General features: G+C 39.6%; 1 protein-coding gene across 8 annotated transcripts; it reads left to right on the forward strand.

The window, feature by feature from the left end:
• The first annotated feature begins 1,078 nt into the window (after positions 1 to 1,078).
• Positions 1,079 to 11,110, forward strand: LOC121712185 (pre-mRNA-splicing factor CWC22-like). 8 transcript variants are annotated; one of them, XR_006032527.1, is made up of 8 exons: positions 1,079 to 1,153; positions 8,026 to 8,112; positions 8,200 to 8,716; positions 8,903 to 8,950; positions 9,187 to 9,328; positions 9,449 to 9,507; positions 10,237 to 10,337; positions 10,784 to 11,110. XR_006032527.1 is itself a non-coding variant. In XM_042096284.1 (6 exons), exons 3-6 carry the CDS (start codon positions 8,209 to 8,211, stop codon positions 10,793 to 10,795), a joined length of 627 nt encoding a protein of 208 aa, XP_041952218.1. In that variant the 5' UTR covers positions 1,079 to 1,153; positions 8,026 to 8,112; positions 8,200 to 8,208; the 3' UTR covers positions 10,796 to 11,110. The 8 variants fall into 8 exon arrangements, 2 of the variants coding, with proteins under 2 accessions (XP_041952218.1, XP_041952217.1); XR_006032524.1 differs by having other exon boundaries at positions 9,187 to 9,533; XR_006032523.1 differs by having other exon boundaries at positions 9,187 to 9,507.
• The last annotated feature ends 2,743 nt before the right edge of the window (positions 11,111 to 13,853 follow it).

Below are 13,853 nucleotides of genomic sequence, written 5' to 3' on the forward strand. Positions count from 1 at the left end.
CTCCCAAGATGTAACTGTCATTGACATGTAACTTTCTGTAACTTACAGAAAGCATGTAGACACAACAAATTTCATTGAACTACAACTTGTCATTTTTCATCAAAATAGTTAACACCTTGTAGGCTACTGTTTTCTTCACCAAATAGGCTATATAATCCTGTAATTTCTCTAAATGTGCCTTAGATCCATAGCCTACTTGCAAATAGCAACACAGAACAGGCATCTCTTATGAATAATTACAGTAAGCAATCAGAAAAAAACTGTAATGATTGCTGATTGAAGAATTGTGCAAAGGAGTTGCACACAGGTGTATCAGAGATTCAGACTTATTCAAGGAATCTCTCCCACCTGGGAAAATATGTTTTCCTTTTGTTCAGCACAGGAAAGAAAACCAATGGAGTTTGGGTTTTTTGAATGACATCTGTGTTAACTGTTTTGCAAAAGGGTGTGAGAACTGTGTGAACCCAATGAAAACGTGTTTACACATTCGCAAGATTGGACTTCTGCTGTGCAAAGAAAGTGTTCATGAGGACCAAGAGGATCCCAGTTTCCTTAAACAGGTCAAAGCAATCGAGAAAAACTGGAATTAAATCAATGTCAAAAACTGGTAGTTAAATGCAAACAAAACATCTCCTGATGCTAAATGAAGCACATGTGACTATACAAATAAGCCATTTCAAGAAGACATGCTACAGGTAGGCTACAATGAGCAGATAATTGCCATAAGGTGATTGCACATTTTCTTGATTAAGAGGACAACTAGCCTACGTCATGTGTTACGCTAATAAGCTCATGCTCTCCTCCTGTTGGAAGAACACGGCAGCTCACCAAGCATCTTCAAATACAGGTTCGCATAGCAATGGATAAAACTTAGTCTGTTGGTTGTTTTATGTGGACACTTTTGCCTACGAGCTAGATTAATATTAAACGTTGAAATGAGTAGCTGAAGGTTACGCGGGAAAAGAGGGGTGCACAGTTATGTCAAGTGACGTATCGGCTCCATCTGTTCTGGAAGTGGTTTCTGTTGTAGGTAAAGCTGTTTGCGCAGGCGCGGCATTGACAGCCGCTTTCTACTTGATCCGCAGAGTGTGTTTAATAATGGCCTGGAAATCAGGAGGAGCTAGCCAAGCAGAGCTCGTCAACAACCTTCGCAGTAAGTTTTGTTATAATATAGATAATCTTGTGCTCAAAAGACCTTTGCAAGTCGTGGAAGTCGTATAAGAAATGACAAATATTATAAGAATAACAAATAATTATAGGCTACAGCTGTGTCGGAGTCAATAAGATAAACAGCCTATAATTATACAGTTATACTTGCCTTGCACTACAAGTCCATATTGACAAGTACATGTAGCTGTAATGTTATAGTGCGTTAACCTCCACAACCCAACAGCATTCTATTGTAGTATGCGAACATCCACAACCCAACAGCATTCAAACACTAATGCTTCAAGTGTGATTTGAACTCTCAACCTAAGAATTACCAGTACAAGGAATTACCAGTACAAGGCATTATCACACTGAGCCACTGTTAATCCTACATGTTGGCCAGTCACATTCACATGGTGAAAATGTGTATTGGTAAACACACAACAAGAAAAACTCCAAGCATACATTTGACAATAAAATAAAGGGCTTCCTTAAAAGAGTACACCTGAAAACTTTTTGAAATTCTGGGGCAATTAGACATTTGTAGAGATGAACACTAATGGATAAAATATAAATATGATAGATGTAATGATGAAGGAAAAATAGTAAACAAAGAAGTTCCCCTAAATGTAATAGATAGTCCCAGCATTCTGATTCTTGGTAACTGATGAGTGTGAATGTTGATTGGCTGATGTCATTAAGGTGTTGTTCAATGGTGTGAATCTTAAATGACAAATCCTAAAGCTCTAACAGGGATTCGAACTCTCAACCTGAGAAACACCAGTACTAGGCATTATCCCACTGAGCCACTAACAATCATACACATTGGGCAGTCAAATTCACATGGTGAAAATGTGTGTTGGTAAACACACAAGAAAAACTCCAAGCATACATTTGACAATAAAATGAAGGGCTTTCCTGAAAGAGTACACCTGAAATCTTTTTGAAATTCTGGGGCAATTAGACATTTGTAGAGAAGAACACTAATGGATGAAATATAAATATGATAGACTTAATGATGAAGGAAAAATAGTAAACAAAGAAGTTCCCCTAAATGTCAGAGTGTCTCGGCATTCTGATTCTTGGCAACTAATGACTGTGTATGTTGATTGCCTGATGTCATTCAGGTGCTGTTCAATGGTGTGAATCTTCAATAACCAATAGTATTTGAGCTAGAGCCTAAAGCACTACAACACAACAAACACCAGCACTAGGCATTATCCCACTGAGCCTCTGACAATCCTAAATATTTGGCAGTCACATTCACATGGTGAAAATGTGTGTTGGCAAACACACAAAATCAAGAAAATTCCTAGCATACATTTGACAATAGAATTAAGGGTTTTATAAAAAATAGTACAGATCTGAAAATGTGCACTGTTAATGGTATCCACATAATGATGGTTGTATGGTTGTTCTCCAAGGAAAAAAAATACTCATATAGGAATATAGGTGATATAGGAGAAATGGGCTGAGTGGTCGAACTTTATTGGTCTATATCTCTGAAATGGAACAACATATCCAAATTCTTTTGATAACTTTTGTGAGGCTTTGTCTACACATTGTCTGTGAGAATTTTGGTGAAGATTTGATAATTTTTGAAGCCTGTGAAACTTTTTATGATGTTTGGCTTTTCTCTGAAATTGTGGCAAAAGTAAACATTTTTAGAGCATAAGACCAGGGTGAAAAAGATGCATCTAAATGTAGAGATTAATATGATGAACAAATTTTGAGTCTAGGTCAATCTGGTAAGGAGAAATAAGCATTTTTGACAAGAGCGCCACCTTTAGGTGCAGTACCCCAAATTTTGGGTTATGGGTAGAGGGGGGTACTGGTAACCATACCTGAAAATTTGAAGAGTTTTGGAGTTACGGTTTAGGCTGCAGTATGACTTTTACAGAATTTTGGCCAAAAATGAACGGTACAGAAACAATAGGGGTCCTGCAGCTACGCTGCTCGGACCCCTAATAAGTGTGCTGCTTTGCAAGCAAGCACACTTAATAAAGGTCACTGAATGCTGTAAATTGACTTCTGTTCTGTGGGCTGTGTAACATTGAGTTTGCCTTCTAACTTACTACTGCCCATACAAACACTGCTGCAATTAGTCGATGTAATCGACCATGAAAATTAGTCAACGGCAATCAGTTTAGTGGACGAGTCGTTTTACTATTGATTTATTTCTGGTCTCCCATCTCGACCGGCTCGCTGTGATGTTATTAAGTGTGCTTGCAAAGCAGCACACTTATTGTTCTTCTTAAGTTTTATTTTTCCCGTCTCCCTAATTTTTTGTCAGCTCTAGCGCCTAGGCCCTTTGAGACAGAGACACCGTTCCAACTTTAAAACGTCCGCTGAGTACCGGTGTAAGTTGGTCGCGAAGATGACGTCAGGTGGGCGTGTTGCTCGTCCGCCATATTGGATTGAACAGAAAGTGAAACAAAATTTTCACAGGTCACAAATTTGGTCCGAACGCCACGAAACTTACATCATCCTTGGACCAAGCCTGACAAAAGTTACCAGAAGGATTTTTGATTTTCGAAAGCGTTTGCCCGTCACAGCCAAACGAAATCGGCGGCGAAGCTCCGAAACAGGAAGTCGTCCATATCTCAGGAACACTGTCACATATTGATACCAAATTTTGTATTTGAACTCAGGACTCCAATGTGAGGGTGCATAAGCTAAAAAAAAAGAGAAAACATTCCAAAAGTTTCCATAATTTGGCAAATCACCAACCTGTATTTGGTAACTATCACCTTCCAGATTTGCAGTTGTACTGGTACATCTGTCACAATGCCTTGCAAGTATGCACAATGTCTCTGGGCAATCTTGCCCAATCATGAAATCCTTGCTCTGCCATGGGATAGTATGGACTTACGAACTGAAATGGTAAGGATAACATTAGCTATTTATTGCTGACGTAGTGCAGTTATTTTCACATTGACGGTGTTCAAATTAAATTTTTCATTATTGTTAAATATCATGATGGGAGAGTATTATTGGTAATTGGCAATGAGCTGGTAATCGCTCATTGAAGAGGGAACTATGATAAAAAGATTGTTTTCCTAAAAGCATGGAGTTGACGAAAGAATAAGCAAGCAATGTCACGTTAATGTTAAATACATCTGAACGCTAGGTGGCAACGTTGTATTACATTTTACTAAATACGGTGGCATTAGTGAGCTTCATAAGTAAGGAAGGTGCAAATATGTAATTTATCATGGGAAATTATTGGAAATGTTATTTCTTGTTTATTCTAATTGCAAACCACACACATCCATTCGTAATCACTCGTACACTTTTGATACCATTGGTATCAAAGACTGTCGTTTCGTTTATTTGTTGTTGCCTAGCAACTCTGGGAACAACAGAGCAAAGATTCTAGAACAGAGCTTCAGAGAGACACGTTTTGAGTTTGTGGCCAAGTGCCTAAAATATCGGTTTCCATGTGTGTGCTGGATCAAAGATCCTTGATTACTAGCAAGATAGAGCAACGTAATTCGTTACTATGGGAGCAAAACGGGACAGTTCCGGTCTGCATAAGTGGGAGTGTCACCCTACGTCACTAAATAAACTTTTTCTCTTAATAAGCAATAAGAACAAATAAACATAATTGTGTTCACAGTATTATTGTATGTAATCGTGTATGATACCAATGAATCATTCTTTAGGACATGATATGAATAATTTAATAAGTCATGTGAACCGAGCTAGCTTGCTAGCTAACGCTAGCTTAAAATGCTATACAAGTGGATGGGAGTAGCTATGGCAATAGTACAGCTATGCGCTAACAAGTGACTAGTTGAAGGACTTCGCTTAAACTTAATATACTGTTGCAAATTCACTTGAGTATAAACTATCCACTTTAACTAATGTCAGTAATGTTATTCAGCTAGTTGTCATTTCAAAGAAACACTTCTCCGTTTAAAATGTTACCTTAGCTAAGAGGCTAGCTAGCATGCTAACAACCGGACAGTAACTGCAGAGACGGTTGATAAAGCATGTATATTAAGGATCTTTGGTAACTGGCAGCAGCATGGTCTGATATTAGGTTATTTTATTACAAATCCGAACACTAAAAAATTACACTTTTAGGCTTGAAATGATCCCAAACACTTACAGATTATGACAAAATTTTCCAAAAAAAACCTCAACAAATCCAGAAAGACATAATGACCAATTTATTGGTAAAATTCCACAAGTCTCCATTGACATTAGTGCAGCGAGGGTTTACTCTGGTCTGCATAAAGGGGATTTTCCCCCCTCCCCTTGCAATAATCGAACGCGGAAACTGTCGAACGTTTGCGCCTCTCGCTCCGCTTTAACCCTCTCTGGCTGGATGGTGTGCGTCCTTTATGAAAGTAAGTGTTTTATACAGTTACAGATATAATGAGTCATATGGTAGTGGTCAACATAAATGTGCCCCTTCTGTTATTAGAATGCTAAGCGGAGAAGCATGCTAAGCAGAGATTTAACATTATTCATTTCTTGTGTGGCTAGAAGCTAGGGAGATGTTGCTGTATGGGATTTATGTTGCTTAGCGTGATGCCAGGGCGATTTGATATTAGATGCTTGTACTTGTAACTTTAGGACTCCTATTTTTTTTTTACTAAGAGTAATTCAGGAAGCATTATAGCCCTAAAAGTAGCGCCTGAGTCTGTAACAGCTTAAAAGTCTCGAAGACTCCTAACTCACTAAGACCGAGCAATTTTTTGTGGTGGCATTTCACGTCGCGATTTGAAATGTGTCTGCAGGAGCTAACAATCGCGAGAAAACAATTTTGCATTGTAGGCATAACTAAGGGATGCAGTAACCCCACCAACAACAACCAAAACTAGCCTACTCATTGTCAACATGTACATTAAATGTAACGTTTCATTGTGAATCAAATTAAAATGTTCTCCTCCTTGCAAACGTTGGCATAGGCATATGGTGTGAGATTAGTTTAATAATGTTGCTGCGTGGATCACGGTAAGTGTGAATGAAGTGGCCACTTCTTAATGGGACTCGCTGTATGGAAGTAGGCTAAGTAAAATAGAGATGCTTCAAATAAGATAAGGTTAGGATATGCCCGCTTGACAACGGCAGAGATAGAACTGGCCTTTGGCCATAGCAACCATCCATTTAGAACGACTGGCCTTCATAGCAACCAAAGATCTTAGCTGTGATTCATGTAGCCTACAGTATGCATTCAATGTGATGCAAAGTATAGAAAGGTGATAAAATATACAGAGACAGGTCAAGAAATATAGTGCAATGTAGACAGTAGTATACAGTTGATTTACAGAAGGTGGTTTAGAGTAATATGAATTAAATATAAATATGTGCAGTGTATTAGCAGTTACCTCATACAATAAGTAGAATAATGTATGTAGATGTAGCAGTAACAGTATAATAGTAGACATAATAATATAGATATATGCAGTGTATTAACAGAATATAATAAAACAGAATAATTATGGATATTCAATATGACATATATAACAGATATGTACATAACATACAGCTATGTGCAGTGTGGAAACAGTGTCATTGTAGTGCAGAAACAACATCATAAGAGTAGTATGAAGATCAGTAGAATAACTATGTATAAATGTAATTACAGTAGGCCTATGTACATTTGTAAATAAATAGAAAACTATGGGTGAGAGGGATAAATTAATTTTACTTAATCGTAAAAGTAAATTGCATTAAATTAAATTGCAATTAAAAATCTTTCCAGTAGGCTTTAATGTCACGCAAAAAGTACAACCAAAGCTGAGCTTGATCAACTACAACATCTAAAGAACCAGAACTTCAGTGTAGTTTTTTGCTGCCATGTTGTTCTGAGGGGGAATGAGAAAGCGGACAGTGCTGCTAAGCAAGCCCTCAATTAAGAAGTCACAGAATGTCAAATCCGTGCCCCAGACCTTAAACCTATACTGAACTCTTACATCACAGATAAGTGGCAATCTGAATGGGATTAATGTACCAACATCAAGCAAGGAATGTGAATTTTGGCATGTTTTCATGATCCACTGGGTCGTTATGGGCCACACAAAATACAGTGTTGCTAAAATTACTCCTATTGTGGCTATTAGAGACATGTGTTCATGAGTATTCAGCAACATTTAATGAGTTAAGTAAAATACATTCACACACACAAAAAAACATCACTAATGTTGTGGACATTACTTTATTCTGAGATACATCAATAGGCTCTCAAAACAATCCTAAACAGACATAAGGTTATTATAGAGCAAATCCATATAGATTATTTGTCAAATAAACCAGTAAAACAGAATTAGGGGATGGAATATATAACATTCACACTCATAGCTCATATTTTTAAAATAAATCAGTGAAAAAGTATCCTGACAAACAAGCAGCATTTTAATGTTTAATGCGTGCCTGCGTGCTTTCAGCGTGATTCATTATTAGGCAAAGCTAAGCCTAGGCTACGCTAGTCCAGACTCTGACTAATATAATAATGTGGAAATTGCAATAAGTGAAGTGAAGACGGTGTCTCACGTGGACAACGCAACGGCGTGTCATTGATTTATTCATGCTCTTATGTGCCAGTAATTAACTTTACACCACACACTGGTTTCTGCTCCTTTTTGTTATATATCCATAGAGATCCTTTCTATGTTGGCCAACATTCGTGATTAGCTTACATGTTGGACCTTACATATATTACATGTCAGTGGTGAAAAAGAAGTATATATGACTTAAGTCCATGAAAGTCTCTGGCCATATGCAATGGGCAGTAACCACGGTCAGGGTCATATAAACTCAAAGCCCATAATGTGCTTGTAAGCTGTAGGCTATTACTGTTAGCCTACTGTTGTGCAAAGGAGAATGAAAACTTTAAGGTGTTTAACCCTTTTTTTCTATCTCAAGTGCTGTAAGAAGTGAGGTGACCTTCCCTTTTAGGTCACTCTCAAGATGCATGCACAGCACCTCTGAGTAGAGACCAGTCGACACCCAGTGAGTATTCATCACACCACACTTTAAACAGTTACTTTTGTATTTTGTCAGGCCTTCTGAAATGTATGAATATTCTGTGTTTTTCAGGATCTCGACATGCAGCATGATGACCGATCCCGTAGTGACGCCCCCAGTCCTCCAGCCAGGTCCAGACATGATGACCGATCCCGTAGTGGCACCCCCAGTCCTCCAGCCAGGTACAGACATGATGACCGATCCCGTGGTGATGCCCCCAGTCCTCCAGCCAGGTACAGACATGATGACCGATCCCGTGGTGATGCCCCCAGTCCTCCAGCCAGGTCCAGACATGATGACCGATCCCGTGGTGATGCCCCCAGCCTCCCATCCAGGTCCAGACATGATGACCGATCCCGTGGTGATGCCCCCAGCCCCCCGGCTAGGTCCAGACTTGATGAAAGAGCACAGCGAAGTGATGACCGATCCCGTAGTGATGCCCCCAGCCCCCCGGCCAGGTCCAGACATGATGTTAGATCGCGGCGATGTGATGCCCGATCCCGTAGTGATGCCCCCAGTCCCCCGGCCAGGTCCAGACATGACAGACCCTGGCATGGTGATCTCAGCAGCCCCCCCTATGACAGGCATGGTGAGTTGCGGGCTGCATGCATAATACTCTCAATTAGGATTATTTTGCTATTCAGGTGGTGATCCTATCACCCAGGCTGTCTGTTCACATTACACAGTGCACACATGGTTTTGAACAAGAAATCATGTAATTTAGAATTCATTGGATGATAACTTTTAAAACAGATTTTTTTTTTTTGTGGTTCAGATGCAGTGACTGAGACTGGGAGATGGGCCTTCCCATTGCCTTGGGATGGTAAGTATTGATCTATTGGCAGTGGAGAAGACCCTTTTAATTGTACCACCTTCTCTCTTCCTTCACTGTTCTCTGTCCACAGAAACTGCTTTTCAGTTATAGCCGTAGCTTGGTTTCTTTCTTCAACACTGCTCTACTAACACTGAAGCTGATTACGAAAATAATTGTGAGCTAGCTAACCTTTTTATTCTAATTGGACCATGGTTATAATCAATAAATGTGTTTATTTATTTCAGTGTTCCAGAAAAGTCCTGAGCCTACTGGTCGATATCGGCAATCGTCTGAAGGAAACACAGCCTGCCTCTTCAGCTGTCCATATTGAGAGGATTTGAGTTACAGGAGCAACGCCTCTCTGATGCACAGACCTTTGATACCCTAGTAGGTTTTACAAGTCTCGAAGTAATGGATTCCCTAGAATAAAATAATACAGTGCACTCACACACTGTTAGATTCCTCTGTGGAGTGTCAGTCAACTTTATTATGGACTTATTTCAACAGGTGCTGCAAATTTCAAGAACTGGTGGGCGGAACACCAAGGACTGTGCTGGGTTGGACAGGTATCTACATGAGCATGTCAGAATAGGTGACGTTTATACAGTTGTGCTCATTAGTTTACACACCCATGCTAAAGTTGACTAAAAAGAGGAATAAAAAAATAAAATTGCCCCACATACACATACCCTTCACCATACTTAGAAATTGACATGGGGTGCTTTCCATAAGATCATCTTTCAATGCAAATCAAACCAGCTATTAGGCTAACTGAAATAAAACCATGTCAATCTCTAGGTATGTTTAAGGGTATGTGATGTGTGCTATTTTAATTCCAAAGGCCGAGGGACCTTTATCAGAATACACAGTATGAAATAACTATACAAATCTGCCTGCCTCTATGGGAATTAAAGATAGGGGTTGTATACTTATGCCCCCTGTATTTTAAGGAAGAACATTTATTTATTTGCTATACATTATTCATTCATAAAGAAAATTGGGGTCCTTGTTGGAAATAGGACAAGTTGGATTTGTCCTATGTTTTTGCTTAAGGCATCAAGATCATTTTACAAAAGATTTTTTTTTTTATTCCTCTTTTTAGTTAACTTTAACATGGGTGTGTAAACTTATGAGCTTAACTGTAGACCAGCTGTGGACAAGGAGATAAGTAGAGGGATAAAAGGAGGACCACCCTAGGGGACACTGATCAACTAGTGTAAATGATTTATTGCATTTGTAATGTTATTCCTACATATATCCTTCACATTCATTTATTGAAATGTATTTTTCTTTAGGCTCTTCACCAACAGCCTCATGGCCAAATTTAATTTGAAGGGCAAGGGGAAAAAGGGGAAACGTCCTTTAGAGGGAACAAAGGTTTATAGAGCAATACAAGGTAAGCCCAAGTTTCATGTGGGTCAGTCTTTATTTAAAAAAGCAATGCATAGTATGTAACATAGTATGATCACATCCTATCACTCCCATTCAAAATGCCATTAGACCTAAAAATGACAATACGTAATATCTTAAGTGGCGCTTCCGTCATAATTGTGCTTTTAAACAAAAGTTTGACCTGAGAACATTCACAAAAAGAACCTAGGTTGCATTTTGGTGAGAGTAACGATTTAAAGGATTTAAGCTTTCTCAAGAAGTACAGTCTGCTTAGTCCCTTCTTGTGGACAGCCTTAGTGTTACAGTTAATAGTTGCTTAGATAGTTTTGTATTAATCCAGTATTGGTAGTGGATACACAGGAAACATATTTTTGCTAACAAATTTGGGGACTTGGGTGTATGACTGCAGATTGCCTTTGCATAATCATTTGTCTTTTTCTGCTCGTGTAGAAGGGCTCATGAAATCCGATCCCACAGCCACCGAGGAGAACATCAAAGCGAACGTGTCCGAGCACCTGAAGCACGCGCCGCAGACGTGGAGGATTTACAACGCCCTGATAAGCCAGCGCCCTCACTCCGAGACGGCCCTAAATGATATCGGCCTCCACCTCACCAGTGTTGTGGCGACAGAGGCGTGGACATTTAGTCAAGATTGTGTTTCCCTTTTGGAAAGTTTTTTTTATAACACTGGAGCTACAATAAGTCACTGGATGGCTCACATACATACACACACACACACACACTCACTTACACAGGATTTTTAAAGAGTTAAATTTAAAGAGTTCAATTAAATTAAAATCTTTTTTATCAGATAGATAGATAGATAGATAGATACTTTATTGATCCCCAGGGGAAATTCAAGAAATTCATTCATAATTCTGCTTCAACTGTATTATGCTTGATATGTCTGGTGCCCTGATGCCATTCAGGGCCATTTGTTTTTGAATAAAGATGGAAATGGGTATTGAATTGTGATTTATTTGTGTGTGTATGTTTATATCTTTAGTCTTATGTTTCCAGAGGGTGGAGGACATGTTTTCTGTGACAGTTAATTTTCTTTTAGCTTTGGCTCAGCAGCTAGTTTGAACTGGAATGTATTACACCTTTGTATGCTTCTCTTATCTGCTGCTGAGACAATCAAATGGAGTTTCTGGAAAATTATCTAGTCCCATTTCAGAAGGTGGCATACTGTTACAGATAATTGTCCACAAACTCCATTTGATTGTCTCAGCATTAGGTGTTAATTGGAGATGCACACAAAGGTGTAATCCATTCCCTGTTCAAACTAGCTGCTGAGCTAAACAAAGCTACAGGAAAATTAACTGGTACAGAAAACATGTCCCCCACCCTCTTGAAAGTGATAGAAGTAGTATAAAACAACGTCTAAATTTGATGTTGAAAAGACGTCTAAAACGACCACATTTGGACTAGAGTGCGGATCGGGCCGCAAATTTCTGTCCGAACCCGGCCCGCGTCCGACAGAGTTGCGTCCGAACCCGACAGGCATTTTCATTTTTATGTCCGAGCCCGACGCAGATGACGCCTCAGTTATTCCCATGCTAGTGATTAAACGTTCACGTTCGTGGATAGCCTGTCTTTTTAGCCCATTAAACGGAACACACAACAAATTGTCTACAGAATCAGATGAGCGTGCACGCACGCAGGTCACACACAGCGCACATTAACACAAGAGGCCCAAGCAAGCATAGAATTCTTGTCTTACCATTGACAAAAAGTCTTAAAAATGAACTGCAACAGTCGTTGAAACTACAGTGCCTCTGTCACTGATCCATATGCAGCTTCGTTAATTGGGGCAACTCGAGGAAATCCTCATCCAGTTGAACGAGACGACCTACCGGTAGCCTATGTCTTTACCACAGTATGCAACGCAAATAATCTCAAAATCTCCTGATAGGCTAAAAACTTTTTTTAACGTCACCCAAGACTGTGCTTATGTGCATATGTGCGAAATGTGCATAACCATTTGTTTATGTATCGTGACAACGCGTGTGCATTTGAGGCGCCTGAAATGCGTTGTCACGATAAACAAATCTTGCACACAGGAAGAAAGCTATTAGGTCTTTTTTACTTTATTCTCAAAAAACAAACGTTTGCATCATGTAAAGCAGACCTGTTTGTTACCCAACATAATAAGGAATTTTAAATGTAAAGCTTCCAATGCATATAGCCACGATGTGTTCGAACCCGAACCGAACCCGACTACAATTTCTAAATATTTGTCCGAACCCGATCCGACCCGTCGGGTCCCGTCGGGCTCGGGTCGGGTAGCCATGGTGTGCACACTCTAATTTGGACTATAAATAGACCTTATATGGAGGTCCCACCGACGTGAACGTTAGATGTGCAGTGGACGTCAAAAAAAAGACGTCACCTGGCGTTACAAAACTATGGCAAGCCGTTCAAGACAAAACGTCTGTCAAAATAACGCCTCCACGTGTTGATTTTTTACCTCTTCAGGAGTAAAAAATAGACGTCTGAGCGTCAGACGTCAAATTTTTACGTGTGCCACGCGCAAAAACTTTGCGTCTGACGTCAGAGGTAAAAAAATGACGTCTGGGTGATTTGCTGCAATGCCAGAGCCTTTGTGCCAGAGTAGACACAACATTGGCTGCTGGAAACAGGAAATGCAGCCTATAGTTGCAGCAGAAGAAACAAGATGCCAGAGCAATGTGCAGCATATTCCTGCTCAAATCGGCGGACCATCGCAAACAGGGCTCGGGGGATTACTTTTCACAAGTAAGATTTAACATTATCGTACAATTGGTTGTATTTTGTGAATGCAATATTACCAGAGAGTTGAAAAGGAGCAAGGATCTTTGTTATTGTATGTAAATCGTAGCCAGCTTGCTAGGCTACTTGCTAGGTGTTCAGGTGTTGACCCGGCTATGAACTGAGACTTGATGAGTCATATTCCATAACACTGACTTACATTACAACTGACACAAGAATGCTATTGTAGAAATTAATCAAATATTACTAATATAACATTGGCCAGCGAATGTTACACAAGTAGCACAGACTGTAGCCTATTACATACCTGTCAACACTCCCGGGTTTCTCCCGTATTTCAAGGTCATCTCCCAGCAGTGGCGGCTCGCCCATAGAGGGCGCTGGGGCGCCGACCTCCCGCCAACCTGCCTGCCTGTTTTTTTTTTTATTATTATTTTTTTTTTTTTTTAAATCTCTCATTTTGAAAAATATAATCTGTGTTACTTAAATGCTAATAAGGATTTTACTTTATAATGTGTTTAGAACTTTCCAGAATGATATTTTCATTCACTTTCACGTTCAAGTTTCACAGTGGTGTAGGCTAGTAGCCAATAGGCTGTCTTCCCTGGGCTCCAGTTAGCTCAGCACTACTAGCGTTGGAATTTAAGCCAATGGCTCCCCGGTTGCTACGCAAAAAAGTATATATTTCGCCAATCATCATCGTCGAATTTTATGGTTTGGGGGCGCTGAAAATATCGCCCATAGTACCAAGTGCATCACTGAACATTAA

Source organism: Alosa sapidissima, chromosome 6, assembly GCF_018492685.1.
Source record: "Alosa sapidissima isolate fAloSap1 chromosome 6, fAloSap1.pri, whole genome shotgun sequence".
Lineage (NCBI taxonomy): Eukaryota > Metazoa > Chordata > Actinopteri > Clupeiformes > Clupeidae > Alosa > Alosa sapidissima.

Excerpts from the sequence above, each read along its gene's own strand:
- LOC121712185 (XM_042096283.1), top strand. The coding sequence starts at position 8,209 with ATGCAGCATGATGACCGATCCCGTAGTGACGCCCCCAGTCCTCCAGCC. Across the intron at positions 8,717-8,902 it reads CCCCCCCTATGACAGGCATG|ATGCAGTGACTGAGACTGGG; the intron begins GTGAGTTGCGGG and ends TTTGTGGTTCAG. Across the intron at positions 8,951-9,186 it reads CTTCCCATTGCCTTGGGATG|TGTTCCAGAAAAGTCCTGAG; the intron begins GTAAGTATTGAT and ends TATTTATTTCAG.